The sequence below is a fragment of the Muntiacus reevesi genome, chromosome 12 (assembly GCF_963930625.1).
Source record: "Muntiacus reevesi chromosome 12, mMunRee1.1, whole genome shotgun sequence".
Taxonomy (NCBI): Eukaryota; Metazoa; Chordata; class Mammalia; order Artiodactyla; family Cervidae; genus Muntiacus; species Muntiacus reevesi.
This window is the reverse complement of record NC_089260.1, coordinates 34,038,211-34,057,932: the sequence shown is the minus strand read 5'-3', so window position 1 is coordinate 34,057,932 and position 19,722 is coordinate 34,038,211. Positions and strand designations below refer to the sequence as shown.

General features: G+C 42.9%; 1 protein-coding gene across 2 annotated transcripts in view; it reads left to right on the top strand.

Annotated features, from left to right (window-relative positions):
• The first annotated feature begins 1,170 nt into the window (after nt 1-1,170).
• The window catches only part of SAMD12 (sterile alpha motif domain containing 12), a 430,287-nt gene continuing 411,735 nt past the window's right edge, over nt 1,171-19,722 (top strand). For both annotated transcript variants that reach the window (XM_065903151.1, XM_065903150.1), the window contains exon 1: nt 1,171-1,302. In XM_065903151.1, coding sequence (XP_065759223.1) covers nt 1,290-1,302 — 13 coding nt within the window. In that variant the 5' untranslated portion in view covers nt 1,171-1,289. The remainder of the gene's footprint in view (nt 1,303-19,722) is intronic.

Below are 19,722 nucleotides of genomic sequence, written 5' to 3'. Positions count from 1 at the left end.
CTGGGGCAGATCATCTAGGGGCTGGGAGGAAGCACTGCCATATGCAATTCTGAGCTCAAGGCCTTTTCTCTTATTTCAAACTTATTTATTTTTTAAATTTTGTATTGGGGTATAACCGATTAACAATGAGCCTTTAAAAATCCACTGGAGTCCTGAGTCAGATTGGTTCCCAAGGCCATTCCCTTACCTCTGCCAGCGATAAATGCATCTGTATTTTCACATGCAGGGGAAAGGAAAAAGTCTGGAAACTTCATTTTTATCAGTATTTACCAACTCTGGAATTTGTCCCCCGCGTGATTCTTCTTCCTGTCCCCTTATCGCACTCCAGCACCTCCAGTCTGGGCACACGTGCGCAAGTTGAAAGAACGCACTAGATAGTTTTAATTACTAGACTATCAACAGACCGCCAAGGGGCTCCCAGGCCAGCCAAGCTGAAAGCCTCCACTCTTGGAATCTAAGTAGTTTCCAACATCTGACAAGCTCAGGTGGAATCCTGGTTCCTAGATTTTGTTCCTAATAACCCTTTGGGGAGATGATTGTTCGGAATTCTCAAGCCATCTCCCATCCCTTCGCTGCTTAGCCATCTGAACCACCTGGAGGATCAGAACAACAGTCATACCATCCAGCAAGGCTCTCCCCAACCCACCTCCTAGGTCTTATGAGGAACAAGTTTCAACCGCACCCAGCGCAGCGGCTCTCTGGCCCAGGCGGAAAAACACACCTGGCCGGTGACTCTGATAACCTCACTAATTAGGTGGCCAAGGGGGTCAGCGACAAACCCAGAAGCTCACACCTCAAACCCCGCCGCCTCCTGCCTCCCGCAAGAGCCCTGCCAGGTGCTTACCCTCTTCTAATCGACAGGGAAGACCTCAATCACGGGTCTCTACTCCTGGCGCGGAACGAAACCCCGCGCGCGACATCTTGGGAAATGTAGTCCCCGCCTCCCCGGGGTCCCCGGGTCCGACCATGAGACCCCCACCCAGAGAGATTTCTCTGCTTGGGTCCGATGAAACCCGAGCTGCCAGCCCACTGTGGGGGCGGGGCCGCCCCCCACGGAGGACTCGGGGTGCTCTCTCTGGTCGGTGGGAAGAGAGGAAACTACAGTCCCCAGGCTGCTCTGCGCCGAGCCGGGAGCCGGCAGCCTCGCTTTGCGTGACCGCGGCAGGTTGGTCCTGGAGCAGATGAGCGCAGAATATTTAGGCGAAAACGCGAGGAGGGGGTGGGATCGCGGGGCAGGAGGAGTATCTCCGCCAAGAAAATTATGCATGCGTTAGGGGAGCTCTGAGAGAATGGCTGTGGAAGGTAAGGGACGCTTGGGCATTTTAAGCTCCCTCTTAACGCGCGCACCCCAAAACACACATCCCCGCTGAAGCTTGGGGAACCTGGGGAGGAGAGAAAAGGGGGTGGTGGCGAGCGGGCCCTTTCCTCTTAACACCTCTTCTTGGCACTCACCTGAGCCACGGAAGGCCAGTGGGCGCTTTATTCTGTTGCTTTATAAAGACAGGTAGATTGCGCAGGACTCTAGGGTTGTAGGCGAAGAGTGTCCCTAATGCGAAACGATGTGCTGGAAATGAGGGGAAAGCCTGAGAGGTCGCCTTGAGATTTCAGCCCCGAGGTGCCCTTTTTGATGCTCCCCACCTCCCGCCCCATATACCGGAGCCAGCTCCTTGGCCTCGCGGCTGGTAGATGCTCGCTTTGCCCACCCCCGCTCCCCACGCCTGCACGTGGGAGAGGACCCTCACCAGGTGCGTCATGGGGAAGCATGGACTGCTATTGGGTCGAGGGCCCCACGTCGTGTGTACCCAGAAGCGACAGCAGTGGATGTACCCAGAGGGTGGAGGTGTCCCTACACCTGCTTCTGTTCATACAACCCTCCAGAGGCTGGCACAGTTTACAGAAACAGTCAGGGATGAGGGCAATCAACCTCTTCGATTGGGGAGAATCTTCTTCTTTGAAGCTCACCTTCTTCTTTCCTCATATAATTTTGGCCTTTGGCTTTACAGTGCGGTCTCTATGATCCTGCTTCCTTTGAACTTCCCGGTTGAATGCCGGGATGGGCGGTTTGTATGGAATCCCAAGTTTTCATTCAGATTCTCTCACCTTGGAAGACTGGCTTTTTCGCTGAGGGTGGTTTCTGGGGGAAAGTATGTGGGCCAGACGGATTTATGATGCTGCGCTAGTAGCCAAACTGTGCCTGAATGATTAAGTGAAATGAGCATGAGACTAAAGGGGCGCATCCGTTCATCTCCAGAATTATGGTTCCTGAGTGTGGCTCAGGTCGTAGAGGAAATGGGTGTTGGAAAGAGGGCATGCTTGCCAGCTGTGGCAGGCTCCTTGCCAAGGGGAAATGAGCCTGCTCCTTGGAGGCCGGAGGCAAGAAGAAACCATGAGAGCTTACTGGCGTCTTTCTCCCCTCCCCACCCCAGGTGACAGCAACTGAGCTACTCTGACTCTTATTAGAGTACTCTTGTTAATTACTTAGCAACTTGAAGAAGCAACAACTCAGCTCCTGTAATCAACTTCCATTAACTTGGAAGACTTGCTTTTGGGCTGTCTGAGGTTTGAAGATTTCACCAGCTGGGCACTTCTATCTACCTATCTACCTACCTTTAATGCATATATTTGGCTTTTAAATTATTTATAAAATTATGTTTATATATATACATATATATGATCCTCTGGAGAAGGAAATGACAACCCACTCCATCCAGTATTCTTGCCTGGGAAAATCCCATGGGCAGAGGAGCCTGGTGTGCTACAGTCCATGGGGTCACAAAGAGTTGCACAACTTAGCTTCTAAATAACAACAAATCATATATGTGACTTTGAAAAAATAACTAGCTTTCTTTTCCAAGCAAATGTAATAGTAGAGTGAGAATCTGACTTTTTGCATTATTACAGTTGATGGTAACTGAGACAAGACTTTAGATGAAAAAAAAAAAGAAAAAAACAACCAAGATAAAGTTCACTGAGCTGAGGCCAAGGGCAAGCTGACCTACTGGCACCCTCTCTACTTCACCCCTGAGATGACATGATATCTTCTCTTTCCCACTCTTCTGTGTCCTCAAGTGACGGGCACTCCCACTGGTTACCAGTCCAGGGTGTACTTGAAAACAATTTCCTGCTTGCTGGAAGAAGTATAGAATTAGTCATATTTCTTGTCTGATGGGTTGTTATACCAGTGAAGCCAGACCTTACAAAAACAAAGGCTTTGAAAGGAAGTATGCCTGGACTGTGGAGAGCTTATTTTATTTTCTAGTGGCTTGTTTGGTTAAAGTGGCTATCTAGTAAACAGGAGATCCTGAGCTGGAATCACAATGAGGCTTCGACTTGAAGAATAAAGGGAACGTTTTAAACTTTGGCTGCAAATATTCCTGTCTCTGGTCTTTACAAAGGTGGGCTTCTTGGTTTGAACTTGGCCCTTCCTGGCTACTCTCACTTGGTGTCTCAAGGTGCAGGGTAAACTCCTCTGGGAACTTGTCTTAGCCCTCCTTTCCCTCTGGCTTCTGAGTGGTTCACCCAGTCTGGGGCAAGTGCCTCTAGCATTCTGTTCCCTTAAGCACCTGTGCTTCCATCCATCCTAACACTTGCCTTACTTCTTGTCTCTCACTGGACTCTAGTGAAACTGCAACCCCTTAAGAGTGGAGACCATATGATTTTGACATTGTACTCCCAGTCTATAGTATACTACCTGACCCGTGATAGGCATTCAATAAATGCTTATGAAATCCATGGTGCGTTTGTAACTGACTACCTAAGGATGCATGGGACTTTCTTAGGATTTCTGAGAGGTTTGAAGGTAGGGAGGCTTTTAAAGGAAGTGCCCCCTCTCTTTAGTCTTCTGATGCTCAAAGACTCTTCTAGAGCAGTGGTTTTCATCTGAGAGGGATATTTCTGCCTAGGGCTTGTTTGAGATAATGCAGAGTCTGGCTTGATGTTTTGTGTCCATGGGCCAGCAATGCTAAATGTCCTGCTATGCATGGCCTTTTCATACAAAATTCCCAACCCAAAACCAGGGAACAACCAGTTTCCCCAAGCTCACTGAGAAACACTGAGAAAGGAATTTCACCAGTGGGAATGGTATAAGAAATATACTACATGTTACTTAACATCCGAGATTTAGTTTCTGCATCTGGAAAAAATAGGCACACTACTGTTTAGGTCCTACTAAAGTTGTGAGTATTAAATAAAAAGAAAAGGGCTTATTAAGGGTACCCAGAAGGTGGATTCTCTGTAACTGTTATTTGTACTACCATCCTTCTTTCAAAAAGCAATACTGTTTGGAACCTAGTTTCTACCCTGAATTTTCACTTATTCATGTCAGTTTTTGTAATTAGTAACAAATTAGAAGTTTTTTTTTTTTTTCTTGCAGTGTGTAACCTGTTTTCTTAAGTAAGCTTGAACTTGTAAAAGTGTTAAGAGCAAGTGGGTGGCTCATTCATTTTGCTGAACCTGTAACTGAGTTTACATTGAAAATGAGATGCCGTTTGTGTATTTTATGGCTATCCTGAGTTAAGTTTTCTTTGAATTAATTACACCATCCTAGATGTAGTCCCTAACCTGGTTATGATCCGAGTCTTATACTTGTGGGCAGCTTAAAGCTGTGCTTTCCAGACGCAGAATGTGTTGTGGTCTGCATTCAGATTGAGTGTGTTGGCATCCATTTTCCTCTTAAAAACATGTTGTAAGAAACTACTCCATTAAGCTAGAGAACTAGGACCTCTAGAAAGGAGGTAGCCTGCAGAAACCAAGAGTAATCCGTTCTCCATGGAGACTGTGAAGGCAGTTGTATCCATTGAGACACTTTTCTAACACGAGTTGTAGGCAGAGGGAAAAAGTAGTTTCATCTGGCATAGTGTTGTATCCACCTGTGTATTCCAAGATTGGTACCTGGCACTTTGGAGGACCTTAGTAACTTTTTCTTGAGTGAAGTATTGGGTTAGACCAAAAATTAATTCAGGTTTTTCCATACAGCATTATGGAAAAAAATGAACACACTTTTTGGCCAACCCAATATAAATGCTTCAGAGCAAAAGGAAACTTTTCCTACCTTGGTCCCCGTTTCCTTTCCCTGCATCATCCTCAGCTGTATAAGAAAAATGGAATGGAGAAATACTATATATAGTGTTTCTATTCCAGATCTAATAGAATAATAGTTCCTCTTCCATAGCAGAAAGATGAGTCCCAATATTCACCACCCCTCCAAAAAGATTTCCAGTAGAAGACTGTGTACTGTAAATGACATTGGGCTAGGGAATCTGCATTTTCCATCTAAAATGAACAAGCTAACTTATCAGATAGCCTCTGATTAGTCATTCAGTGCTCACATTCTATAGTTTTTCTTCTGTGAAAGAATAACAAAACTGCCCATCACCAAAATATTGTAAGGATAAGTAATCCTAACAGTGGCTGAGGAAAGAGGAAGAAACAAGATAGTTGGAATCTCATGGCAAAGAGAAGCTGTCATGAAAAGTGACTCTGTACCCTGCTGGCCTTCAGAACTGAGTCACAATCACAATGGGAGATAAAGACATAGTCTTGATTAGAAGGGTGCGGGAGTTTTTTTTTTTTTTTTTCTAACTTTGGGCTGGATAGTAAAATGGATTTGCTAATACTGCATCCCAGCAGTGAGTTTACCCCTTATGGGAGCACCTGTCTCTGTGACATTGGCAGCCTGCACCGCAGAGAGGAGATGAGCTCCTGCAGCAAGTACCTGGAACCCAGAGAGAGAGAGAGAGAGGCCCCAACTACGGATGCCTTGCTCCCTTTCACAGGCTTGCATGTGTCTACTTGTCTTCTTGTCAGAGGAGAGCCCATTGAGAGTGGAGAGATACCAGCAGTGCCCTCCTCTTGGATTGTCCCCCATGGCACAGGAATCAAGGAGGAAGATGGCTCTCTGGGTGCTAGCCCACCTCCAGTATTTCTAGCTGCACTTCCATGTGGGGAACATGGTTTTTGCGCACTTCTCCTTGGTGGGGCTTTTTGCCTGACCTGTAATAGACTCTCCGTGAGGTTGGGTGAACGAATGAGTCAGTGAATGAGTGGCAGACTGAATGAATGGGTAAGCTTATGGGTGCATCTGATTTCTGCAGTAGGCCCCTCGTTCTCCCCAAGGAGAACCCTTAGCTGCGTTCATCTGCAGAAGTGGACGTTGTAAAGGCAATGCAGCCATCAGCCTGCTTCCCTTGTGACTGCACAGCATCCCGGAGTCAGTGTTCAGCTACTTGCTACCCGAGTCTCCTGCATTTCACTTTTCACCAAGGGTCTTTTTTTTTTTTTTCGTCTTTTTAAAATATTTATTTTGTTCTGTATCCCACAAGATCAGACTTTGCTGCAGCAGCAGCTTAACTAATTACTCTGTTTTAGAACATGAGAGTGATGAATGGGAGCCCATCGTGCAAAGCTCCTGTGAGTGACTGTGCATGAAGGAGAGGTGGGGCCTTCGCCTGACTTCCTGCCACTCCCAGCTCTTCTCCTGATCTCTACCTGGTTGGACAGGACTTCTGTCTAATCCTGCTCTTACCTGGCCCCGCCCTTGTTAATTCCTTTCAGTCCACCCTTCTTTCTTTTCTGTCTCGCTGTGGTTTTAGGCCAGAAGGAACCAGGGCTGGTGCTAAGGTGAAGACATGTGGAATATGTGATAACATGTAGCCAGTGTAGCTGTGTTCCATCCACATGCTGAGTGAGTCAGGAGGGGCAACCAGGGATCCAAAGCCTGTTCCTGTTCCCTGGGGAGTAAGCATCAGACATTGTACATTTGGTGCCTTAGGAGAAAGAGGAGAAAGTTGCAAACTCTCTTTCTCTGGCATTGGGCATTTGCTGTTAATAAGCTGGAGAACATTGCCTGTGTGCAAGGAACTCTACTAGATTTGGGGGGGAGTCCATAAAGAAGAAAGCTTAGCCTTCCCCTGTGTCCACTTGGCTGGAGACAGATTCAGATGAAAGCTGAGTGATACAAGTGCTAAATAAAAGTACAAGCAACATAACGTGGGAGGTCTGAGAACAGACAGAGCATTTAGCTCAGAGCTGGACGGGATAGGATGACCTAACCAAGGGGACCGCCTTTGAATTAGCTTTGGAGCACAATAGTCATGAGTGGGGGATGGGGGAAGGACAGAGAACAGGGCTGTGAGTGGGATGTGTGTTCCCTAATGGCCTTCCCCCCACCAAGTTCTAGTGTTGTGGCTGTTTAGCCCTCTGTGGGCAGGGTAGTGAACGCGCATGCGCCTGTCGCATCTGGTACATTTCTTTTCCTATGGGCTGCATTAACCACTTGGCCAGACCTCCAGCACTCCCCGCAGCCCAGTTGGATCTTGCCTGTGGTCTTTTTGTCACAAGAGTGAGCTAGGAAAACTACTCTCCTGATTCCTCCCCAATTTTCTGATGTGGATGTCACAGCACTACCAGCTCAGAGCTGGCTCATGAGAGCACACTTGGCTATATTTAGTCTGATTCTTCTAAAGTGTGGGTGCAAGAAGCTGCTCGTATAGCTTGCCTCCCAAAGGAAGAGCACACAGGGGTGGCGGTTGTTGGGTGACAGGGGGCCGCCTCACTGCCTTCTCTTTGCAGCCTTTTTCCCAGGGCACCTGGTGCTGGGAGGAACCAGCTGGCAATTTCAGTTCTTTTGTTCCTCAGCTGCTGTTGATGCTCTGGAAGGTGTTTGGTGCTATTCTGTCCAGAAGTCATTTTTCTAGCCCAATGGTATTACTGTGTCTGTATACTAGCTGCTAATGAAGGAATGCAGATCCTCAGAGTTGTGATAAGACCAACAAAATATAATAGGTAAAATAAAAGCCATCCTCACTTTTAAGTGTAGTATTTTATTTAATTCATTATGTGATTCCCTGACATGAGGTTAACAGCAGGAAGTAAAAGTGATCATAATTGTTGTTCAGTCACTAAGTCCTGTCTGACTCTTTCTGACCCCATGGACTGCACCACACTAGGCTTCCCTGTCCTTCTCTATCCTCCCTGAGTTTCCTCATAATATGAATGTGTTTATTCACTAAAGACTCAATACTTAATCTCTCTCCACTAAAAATTTACTTTCCACTCAACACCCACAATTTTGTAGGTTGGGATCTCTTACTCTGATAATTGCTCAGTTATACAATTGTGCATGCAAATTGACTGCAAAGAGAAATTTCGGATCATGCAAAAGAGGAAGAAAATTCATGGACTCTATGAAAGTAACATTGGAAAACTGACAGAATGAGACAGCTGTGACCCAATTAAGATTTGGCTTAGTTAGGCAAGGTAACCATTAAACAAGAGAAAATTGACCTACGATGCTGATTTGGTAGGAACCAAGAAAAGAATTAGACCAGGTAAGAATTAAGAGAAGTCTCTGGTGAAAAATGATGCCCTGAAATACTTTGGGGAGAAAATGATCTCCTTTATAAATGGGCTGTGAAAAGTCAAACATAAAATGAAAAATGTTTTGTCCTGCAGACACAAATCTTGTTGGAGGAGCTATATAACAAAAAAAATGATTTTTTTTTTTTGTTCTAAGAATTAACAGATACTTGAAATTTTAATCTAAGTTGGTTAAACTGGAGCTAAACATCTCCATTTCTCTCTCCAAGTATCATTCAAACTGTTTCACTCTTAATTTTTGAAACTTGAGTCTATATTTCCTTCCCTCTCTGTTCTATATTAGTACTTTAAAAAGTCTAAAGTTCAGATTATTTAGGTATAATTTACATTCAGTAAAATTTACCTTTTGTAGTTCTTTGAGTTTTGACAAACATATACAATTTATTCAGTCTTGTAACCATGAAGAAAATCAAATTCAATTCCTACACCCAGAAAAGATTTCTTGTTCCCTTTAGTTACATTTTGTTCAGTCTCTGGTAAACATACTGTTCTGATTTGTCTTTATACTTTTGCCTTTTCCAGAAGGTTATATAAAATATCATATACTATGATAAAATGATATCATATACTATGTTGCCATTTGATTCTGAATTCTTTCATTTAGTATAATGCATTTGAAATTCATCATTCAGTCCTTTTAATTGGTGAATAGCAAGCATTCCATTGAATGGATGTACCACAGTTTATTCACCAATTATATGTTTAGATTGTTTCCAGTTTGTGGTAATTATGAATAAATGACTGTTAGTAGCTGCATACAGGTTTTTGTGTAAACATAGTTATTTCTCTTGTATGAATAGCTCAGAGTGGAATTTGAGTCAGTGTGTGTTTTAATTTTATAAGAAACTGCCAAACTGTTCTCTAGAGTTACTGTCTCATATGTATTTTTCTCAATTTGGATTTTTTTCTCTATTAATCATCTGCTCGTAATGAGGACCTCACAAGAATAAGAGAATTACATTAATGGGGACAATTAGAAGGAAAGAGTTTTCCAGAAATGAGTTCCCTGAGCTATATTATGGGAGAACGTGCAAGTAAAGCAATGGCACGTATGTATCTTGGTTTCCAGGTTAGTCCAGGCTTCAAGGATGGATTTGGCCTGGAAACATCACTGGTTTTACATCCAAAAGAAAGCTGTTAAATTCCCTTTATAATTAAAAGTAACAGGAATTTGCCATTAAGTTCTGGATATTGATTTTTTTGTTTTGTTTTGGTGGTGGTTATTGTGGAAAACCAGATAAGGAATGCAGCCCAGGTGAGGGAGGGCTTCCCTTTGGAGGAAAATTGGGGAAGGACATGCTTGAGAGGCCATAGATGAGTTGAACTGGAGCAGGAAAATTTTACCTCCTATCCCTGGAAGGAATTGGTCTTGCCTGCCAAGGGGAGTTGCTGGTGGAGCCAAGGACTCCATTTTATGAAGCCTGAGAAAAGGTTAATTGATTCAATCTCTAGTGATTTAAATTTTAAGTGTGACTGTGTGTGATCTGATTGAAAATTGGGCCTTCATTAGCTCTCCCGTTATACAATGGGAGCAGTGCTTGATTCACCTGCAAAGACCAGATTTTGCTCAGCCACAAATTAGATGGAGGGCTTTATCATGGAATTGCTTCCAAGTGCAAAACATGGTTTTGGAGTTATAATTTGGGTATGGATGCATTAGGATTTTCAGAATTTCCCAGTGGTCTTTGGAGTATTTGAGTTTGGAATAGCCCAGAATTTGTATGATACATGGTTGCCTTAATGCAGTGCTACCCTGTTGGAGGTTGTAAAATGTCAGTTTAGGGTTCTTGTGTTTGTTTTTGAGAAGGTGCCTGTGCATTACATAGAGGTGAAAATATAATATTAACCAGACTTCAGTAGATGAACGTTGCACTTAATTTTGTTTAGAGTTGCTTATTTTCCCCATGATGCCAGTGGTTTATAGCTGGAGGGAAGAGAGCAACCAGTAGCCAAGAAATGGGCATTCACCTCCTGCTCTTGGCTGAGTCATCACCCTTTTTTTCCTTCCATCTCTGAGATTAGAACCAGGTGTGTGTCAGTACTTTGTGATGCCTTAGCTTTTGCTTTCTGTTTATTTTCTGCTCTCTGCGATAACTTAACCACAATGTAAAAAAAAAAAAAAAAACTGCCTGAATAAACAATAGGATTGCCCTTTGGTGTTACGGCATTTTGGAAATTTAGTCGAGTATAGCATTTACTTCCTGTAGCTTAAAAGTGAAATATTCTTCATTTTATACTCGCAGATATTTATTGAGCATCCAGTGTATGCCAGTCTCTAGCAGAATTTGATTTATAGTCCTGTAATACTGTGGATAAGCTTAGGAAAAACAAGTGTTCTGAAGACAGATCTGCTTAGGTAGTGTTTCCTTAGTGATGAGATTCTTCTGGGGCACTTGGTGATAACATCCATGTTCCTCCTCTCCTCCCTTGGATGGTATGTTTTTGAGTCAGAAATGTAACTCGGTGAAGAATCTGCCTGCAATGCAGAAGACTTGGGTTTGATTCCTGGGTCAGGAAGATCCTCTGGAGAAGGAAATGGCAACCCACCCCAGTATTCTTGTCTGGAGAATCCCATGGAGAGAGGAGCCTGGTGGGCTACAGTCCATGGGGTTGCAAAGAGTTGGACACGGTTTAGCAACTAAACCACCACCAACACTGCGGATAAACTTAGGAAAAGCAGGTGTTCTGAAGACTGATCTGCTTAGAAAGTGTTTCCTTAGTAATGAGATTCCTCTGGGGCACTTGATAACATCCACGTTCCTCCTCTCCTCCCTTGGATGGTATTTTTTTGAGTCAGAAATGGGGCCTTGAATCTAACACATGGCCTGAGTCATTCTTAATAAGTATATTTGGAGATGCTGGTATGGGGGCAAGATTCTTAGTTTAAGATCAGAAGAGGGAACTGAAGGTCTCATGGAATCCTTGACCCCCTTAAACCATATGCACAATATGTATATGGACTTTGTATTTTTCATGGGAAGGGGGACTGGCGCTGTCATTCTGTTCTCCAGGGAATAAAGATGACTGTGGTCTTCTTTAGAACAGCCATTTGACTTTTTAAAAATATATTCTGATAAATCTCTAGTGCCAACAACTATGTCTGGCACATAGAAAGCATACAACTATTTGTTTAGTAAACAAGAAGATTAACGTCTTTTCATTAGTTACCACCGGTTACTAAGCCAGCCTCTTGATGGCCATTCTCCAGACGTTGTTGTTCAGTTGCATAGTCTTGTCTGACTCTGTGACCCATGGACTGCAGCTCACAGGCTTTCCTGTCTTTGCCATCTCCTGGGTTTGCTCAAACTCATATCCATTGAGTCGGTGATGCCATCCAGCCATCTCATCCTCTGTCACCCCCTTCTGCCTTCAGTCTTTCCCAGCATCAGGGTCTTTCCCAATGAGTTAGTTCTTTGCATCAGATGACCAAAGTATTGGAACTTCAGCATCAGTCCTTCCAGTGAGTATTCAGGGTTGATTTCCCTTAGGATTTATTGTTCTCCTTGCTGTCTAAAGGACTCTCAAGAGTCTTCTCCAGACATTAGTTTTCATAATGCAATGAGATAGTTGACTCCCCAGCCCATAGCTGAGAGACTTTAGATCCAGAGAAGATAAGTAATTTCTCCAAGGCCACACAGCTAATTGGTGGTGCGACTGGGCTTTGTTACCAACTTTGCCATGTTCCAGTGAAAGTAAAAGTCCATCAGTTGTGTCTGACTCTTTGCAACCCCATGGACTATGTAGTCCATGGAATTCTCCAGGCCTGAATACTGGAGGGGTAGCTGTTCCTTCTCCAGGGGATCTTCCTGACCCAGGAATCGAACCCAGGTCCCCTGCATTGCAGACGGATTCTTTACCAACTGAGTTACCAGGGAAGCTTTGTCACTGTCCTGTGTTGCCTTCTGATTTTGTTTCAGTTTGGTAGTTTGGCTCCACTTTACTAGCTGTTTGTTGGAAATGTTGATCATTTAAGGGGAAGAATAAAACAGTGTAATAAAAAATTGCTCTACAGTAGGGAAAACTCTTCCAGGTTTTTAGATAAAATCTCTAATAAGATATTTATCTTGATCTCGGCTCTCTGCACTTTAGTTTCCCCCTGTGTAAGAGCCTGAGGTCTTTGGGTTTTTGTTGCTGCTGTTTATCCCTGTGGGTTTTCATATTCACTTATGTACCCAGCACAAATGAGTTATTTGGATAATAAACATTCATTGTGCACTTGTGATAAACTCAGCTCTGTGAACAGCACTCACCGGGTGATATAAAAGAACGTAAAGCCACGAACCTTTCCCTCATGGGGCTTATGGTTGCTTCAGATTCAAGACTTGGTTTGTGAATGTATCCTAATAAAAAAAAAAAGAAGAAGATGATATGGACTTGGGCAAAGTGGGCAGTGTAGAGGGCTCTGCTTTCAATCAGAGGGAGCCGCAATGCCCACAGCAGTGGTCCTCTCACTGCCCTTGACTCCCCAGAAGATGTTCTTAAAGGGTATTTTTTTGTTTTGTTGTTCATTTGTGTTTTTAAGGCTTAACTTCTATGGAAAGTTTGATTACAGCCTGGAGAAACTGAAAAACCAAGGAAGCTAAAGTAATCAGATAAGGGAAAAGAAAGGAACAGAGGAACAGACGTGAGAAACATTTCAGAGTGGGGGCGCGGGGAAGAATAGGATTTGAGATTGTGTAGTTATGGGGTGTGGCAGCCGCATAGTTGCTCCCAGCTCTTCGGGGACACTCGACTGCCAGTGAAATCACCTCCAACTCCTCAGCAGTCAGGGACTTTTCCAGACTGTCACTGCCCCCCTGCTTCAGGCTGATCTCCACTCTTTCCCCTTAGGAACCTTCCCTGATACTCGAGGGGCCCGGGGATCAGCTGTGTGCTGACTCACAGTGCACGCTGACTCCCTACCATATTCTTTATGCTGGTCTCCCCACCTGGAAGCTCCTCCTTCCACGTGTTCACTTTGCACATCCTTCTATGTGCATGTTTAAGGCAAGAGCGTACGTGGGTAAGTCAGGGAGATTTCATGTGTGATGAGCAGGACCACCAGTACCGGCAGTTTAAGGGGTAGGGTGAGGAAGAGGAGGCTGAAAGAGATGGGAAGAAGCAGCCAGTGGAAGGAGGGGTACCATTTCAGAGTGGAGAGTCTCAGCATCACGTGATGAACTAAGACAGCCAATGAGACATGTGCTGGGAAGTACCCAGTGGTTTGGTAAAAAATTTAAGGTATTCTGATGAAATGGGGAGGCAAATCCACATTATAATACTTTGGGGGTGTTGAGGAAGCTACTCTTGATGCAAATGTATCATCAAGAAATGGAAAGAAGAGGTGTGAAAGTAGAAAGGAAAGGGAGTTGTGGAAAGGGAGTAGTTATGGAAAGGGAGAGATCAAGGTCAAGGGAGTTGTAAATATTGTGAGAAGTTGGAAGAAGGAAAATAGGGGGTCTCATGTAGGTGGGAAGCAGTTCAGAGCAAGATATATATATATTTTTAAGCTATGAAATATTTGAGAGAGTTTCTAGATTGTGTGTGAATTGACCCAGTGAAGAGGGAGATTTCGAAGATACAAAAAGGGGTAACCCTTAGAGCAAGGGCCATCAGCACCAGCAAAAATTTAGCTGTATTATGTCTTGGAGAAGGTGTTCTTTCTGGAAAGGGTGGTTGGTACAGGTAATAAATGTTATAACTATAAAATAAAACACATGACTATTAAAAATATTACTACCTATACTGTGATAGGCACTGTTCTAAACTTATCACATGTTAATTCATTAACCTTCACATGAATCTTGTGAGGTAGGTACCATCATCATCCCTATTTACAAATAACAAAAGAGGTGCAGAGATGTTAAGTGACTTGCTTGTGGTCACTCAACTAGTTCTTGGTAAAACTAGAATTTGATTAAAAACAGAAGACTTTTGTGACTTCCGTGGCGGTCCAGTGGATAATACTTCACTTTCTAATGCAGGGGGTGCAGGTTTGATTCCTGGTCAGGGAGCTAAGCTCCCACATGCCTCGCAGCCAAAAAAACCAAACCCTAAAACAGAAGCAATATTGTAACAAATTCAATAACGACTTTAAGAATGGTCCACATCAAAAAAAAAAAAAAAAAAGTCTTAAAAAGATGTTCATCCCATTTCCTAGTAAGGACACTGTGGGGAATACTGGATTCAGACATTATCATCAGAATTTTTTAAATTATGAGACTATTAAATGATCACCTACTAATATACTGTTATGTCAGTTATATCAATGAAAAAATTTTAAAGGATGACCTCTAAGGACATCCACTGACATTGTCAGTGGGTCAGTGACAATTTCTTGCCTGAGTTTATTTTGTAAAAACTAACTCCAGGTAGGACAAGCATGGAATCGAGGACTTTGAATTCTCAAATGTTGAGAGGGGATACTTTTCAGAACATGAGTCCTATTCTCGAGAGGTTAGGCTTTGTGGGGGTGGGAAGGGGGTGCTTGCCTGTGGAGCAGGGGTTAGATGTACAGGCCACCCAGTGGGTACCACAAGGGTACCCTCATTCTACAGCCTGGTTTCAGGGTTTCAGGAAAATAGCAACAAGTAGAAGTGGTGTCAGAAAGGTGAAAAGAAAAAAGGTGAAATGATGCTGAAAATAAACTTGGCCAACTGTACGGTTTTGCCGAGATGGGAACATCATCTCCATTTCCTTCCATCTCCTGCCTCCTTTCTGCTTTTAAAGGCCTTAAGATTTAGGTTTTCAGGGTGCTGAGGTCATTGTCCCTGATTCTAATGATAAGGGAGAGTGATTTTCCCCAGCTAATGTTCCGTCTATTGCTCGCTAAGTGCCTCTCTACAACCCCACAAGGCTCCTGCCTCCCTCTGACCTGCTTTGCCTGGCCCGGGTTTCTTAACTGAAATTCAATCACTTGGCTTTGGCACCCACGCATTTTCTGAGGCTCACCCCAAGGCCATCATCGTTGCAACCCTACCGCCCTGACTTTCTTTCCCAGGTACGGCCTCTCATTGGAGCCACAGCTGACCTATTGGCAGCTGGACCAGGTGCTCCTGTTCCTGTTTCATAAATTAGGATGTGAAGGCTCTCTTGCCCAGGGTCACATAAGTCATTAGTGAGAGAGCTCAGATTTAGAGCTTGCTGTCTCAAGTCTTTTTTATTCTGGCTTCTGTGATTGCTGCCATGATTTGGAAGGGATGGTACAGTGCCTACTTTGAAGTGGAACACTCTAAAAGGGAGCAAGGATTTTCTTCAATTATGAGTGAAGGCAGGCAGAATGGAGCCTGAAGTCGTGGACTTCCCTGGAGGCCTCTAATCCTTGGCTCAAGTGATAAGTTTCTCTTTCTCTCTCCTAGTATTTTATTGATTCTCTGTAATTGTATCTTCTAAATAGTCATATGGAAGTAATATTTAAACAAACACTTTTCAGATATGAAAATTTTTCCTATTTACCATAGAAGGAAAAAATATGAAAACAAGAAACTACGAATAACAATAGTTAACATTTATTAGGCATTTGCTAATATTAGCAGCTGGGACTGTTTCTCAGCCAACATACACTGGTACAGCTGTTATTGGCTGTTGATAGAGAAGGACTTTCCTGATGGATTGGAGTCCAGGCCATACTGGTGGTCTTAAATGCTCTGTTCCCAGTAACCCTACAAGATGGTTGTTAATATTCATTTTCTACATAACAAAATTAAGGCCCAGACAGATGAAATAATTTCCTCCATATCATTGTTGTTCATTGTTCTGTCACCCAATTGTGTCTGACTCTCTGTGACCCCATGGGCTGCAGTATGCCAGGCTGCCCTGTCCTTCTCTGTTTCCCAGAGTTTGCTCAAACTCATGTCCACTGAGTCGGTGATGTCATTCAACCATCTCATCCAATGTCACCCCCTTCTACTCCTGCCCTCAATCTTCCCCATCATCAGGACCTTTTCTCCCAAGTTGGCTGTTCACATCAGATGTCCAAAATACTGGAGCTTCAGCTTCACCATTAGTCCTTCCAACTAGAATTCAGGGTTGATTTCCCCTCAAGGCTCCTTGCTTTGATCTCCCTGCTGTCCAAGAGACTTTCAGGAGTCTTCTCCAGCACCACAGTTCAAAGGCATCAATCTTTGGCTCTCACAACCATATGTGACCACTGGGAAGACCATAGCCTAGATGATACAGACCTTTCTCAGCAGAGTAACATCTCTGCTTTTCAACACACCGTCTAGGTTTGTCATAGCTTTCCTGCCCAGAAGCAATCGTCTTCTGATTTCATGGCTGCATTCACCATTCTCAGTGATTTTAGATCCCAAGAAAGAGGAAATCTGTCGCTGCTTCCACCTTTCCCCCTTTTATTTGCCATGAGGTAATGGGACCCAATGCCATGATCTTAGTTTTAAGCTAGCTCTTTCACGCTCCTTCAGCCTCATCAAGAGGCTCTTTAGTTCCTCTTCGCTTGCTGCCATTAGAGTGGTATCATCCACATTTCTGAGGCTGTTGGTGTTTCTCTCGTCTATCTTGATTCCAACTTGTAACTCATTCAGTTCGGCATTTCTCATGATGTGCCCCGTGTGTAGGTTAAACAAACAGGGTGACCAGCTGGTAAATGATGGATTAAGAATTCAAACCCCAATTCAGATGACTTTGGTGCCCATTCTGTTGCTACTAAACAAGGAGGCTTGTTTACCCTGATACACTGAGTAGATCACCCTGGGAGAGTTTATATTTCTTCCTTGACTTTATGTAGGTGATGACTGTACCTGGTATAATTTTATTCTGCCCCCTTCCCCTCTTAAAAAATGTCTGTAAGCATGATGCTCAGTTTCATTCTCTTCAGATGCAGCACTACTGAGGACAATGATTAGAGCTCTTGAGAGGGCAACAGATATGTAACTGTCCACGTTTCTCAAGGTATCATCACAGTGCTAGTCCTGTAATTTGTTGATGGTTTTTGTCAAGGTCACAACCATAGAAAATACATCTTATAATGAGAGGTGTATGTGTTTCGGGCTTCTCTGGTGACTCAGATGGTGAAGAATCTACCTTCAACGCAGGAGACCCAGGTTCGATCCCTGGGTTGGGAAGATCCCCTGGAGAAGGGAATGGCTACCCACTCCGTATTCTTGCCTGGAGAATCCCATGAACAGAAGAGCCTGGCGGGCTATAGTCCACATGGCATGAGAAGTCTATGCAAGATGAGGACAGGATCCAAGTTAATTGTAGAACTCAGAGTTGTAACAGTTTCTTTTTGGTTATGCCTGTCAACTTCCCGTCAACTTTTATTACAGCTTAGTGATTGATGTGTAACAAGATTTTCTACCTTTTCTTCTGACGTTTCATCTTGGTCTCCTAGTCTGTCTATCTAGTTATTCCCTAATGTAATGGTCCCCAGCCTCCAGGATCTAATGCTTGTTGATCTGACCTGATGTAGTAATAATAAAAATAAAGGACACAATAAATGTAATGCACTCGAATCATCTGGAAACCATCCCCCCAACCCCAGTCTGTGGAAAATTTGCCTTTCACAAAAGCAGTCCCTGGTGCCAAAATGTTAGGACCACTGCCCTAACGTCTCATTGACATTTTCTTGTTTATACTCTGGAGGATGTTCAGCCATTTTTATTCTTAACGTTCTGAAATCTTTGATCATGTGAACATTCAGAATCACTGTTATTTTTATATTCAGCTACTACTTCACTGGGTCCTCCAAGTGCTGCATGAATGCTCGGTCTTGTCCAACTTTTTGCCATCCCATGGACAAAGAGTTCAGGCTCTTCTGTTCATGGGATTTTCCAGACAAGAATGCTGGAGTGGGTTGCCATTTCGTCCTCCAGGGAATCTTCTCGATCCAGGGATCAAGCCCATGTCTCCTACATTGAAGGCAGATTCTTTATCACTGAGTCACCTGGGAAGCCCTCTAAGTGTTAGATATTTGTAAATTAGGGTTACATTTTCAGATAATGAGACATGCCCCCCTTTTTTCTACCATTTATTGAGGGTTTACTGTACAAGGATTGTGGCTTATAACCATTTTTTATAATGCCTGGTACAATATATGTATTCCCATTTTGCATATAAGGAAACAAGCTTTGGTTAAGTATTTGTCTGAGGCTACTTAATAAAAGAAACTGAGAATGAAGCCTGTATATGTATTATGTTTAAGAACATCATAGTGTCTAAATTCTTTGAGTACTTCCTATGTGCAAGGAAGTGTAGTAAGCACTTTATAAACTTGAGATTTTATTTTTATTAGTTTTGTGAGCTTAATTTCAAGATGAGTTATTTTCTTTAAAAAATGGCTTAAAATGAGGTATCATTTTCTTAATGTCCTGTAAACTTATCACTAACTCCAAACAAAAATTTGTTTGTTAAAGCTCTTCTCAATACATCCATATGGTATTCTGTCAATCTCTTCTCACTGAAGAACAGTTTCCCCAAAGAATTCTGGTTTGCTTTAAGCAAGTCGATCTCTAGATCTTTAGAGCTGTTGTGTTTGCATTTCCTTCCACCAATCTCCTTGGGTTCCCTCTCTTGGTGTCTGTGTTGTATCCCTCTTCCAGGACCCTAGATCTCTCTCTTACTTTGCTTCCACCTTCTTTTTGATGGACCCCATCCCCCTGTTACCTCCTGAGGAAAGGTACATGGGAAGCATACTTTTGACAACTTCATATCTGATAAAGGTGTGTATTCTGCCCTTGTATTTAATTGACAAATTGATTAGACGTTTAAAAATAAGTTGAAAATTGCCTTCCCTCACAATTTTGAAGTCTCTAATATCTTCTGGTTTCCAGTCCTGGTTTTGAGAAATCGGAAGTCTTTCCATTCTTGATCATTGGTATGAAATACACATTTCTTTGAAATTATTAAATCTTCTGTTTCTAGTGCTGAGAAACTTGATGAGAATATGCTTTGGTGTGAGTCTATTTATATCCATTGCATCGTGTACTTAGTGGTTTTTCAAAGTAGAAACTCATGTCATTCATTTCTGAGAATTTTTTTGAATTATTTATTTGATTTCCTTTTATCCAATTCATTCTGTTCTTTATTTCTCTGGCTGCTATTTTTGAGATGATAAATTTCCTGGACTGGTTCTTATTTTTGAAATCTATGTTTCCTATTTCTCATCTCTGTTCTTTTTGTTCTGTTTTCTGGTAGATTAATTTTATCTTTCAAACTTCTATGGCACTTATAATTTCTACTATCATTTTTAACTTTCCAAAGATATTTTTTTAGCTTTCTGAAGTTTTTATAGCATCCTAATCTTGTTTTGTGAATGTAATCTTTTTATATTTTATTGAGGATATTAATGCTAACATTTTTTTTCAACTGAAATTTATTTCACTCTATATTTCTTCCAATGCACTTTTGTTT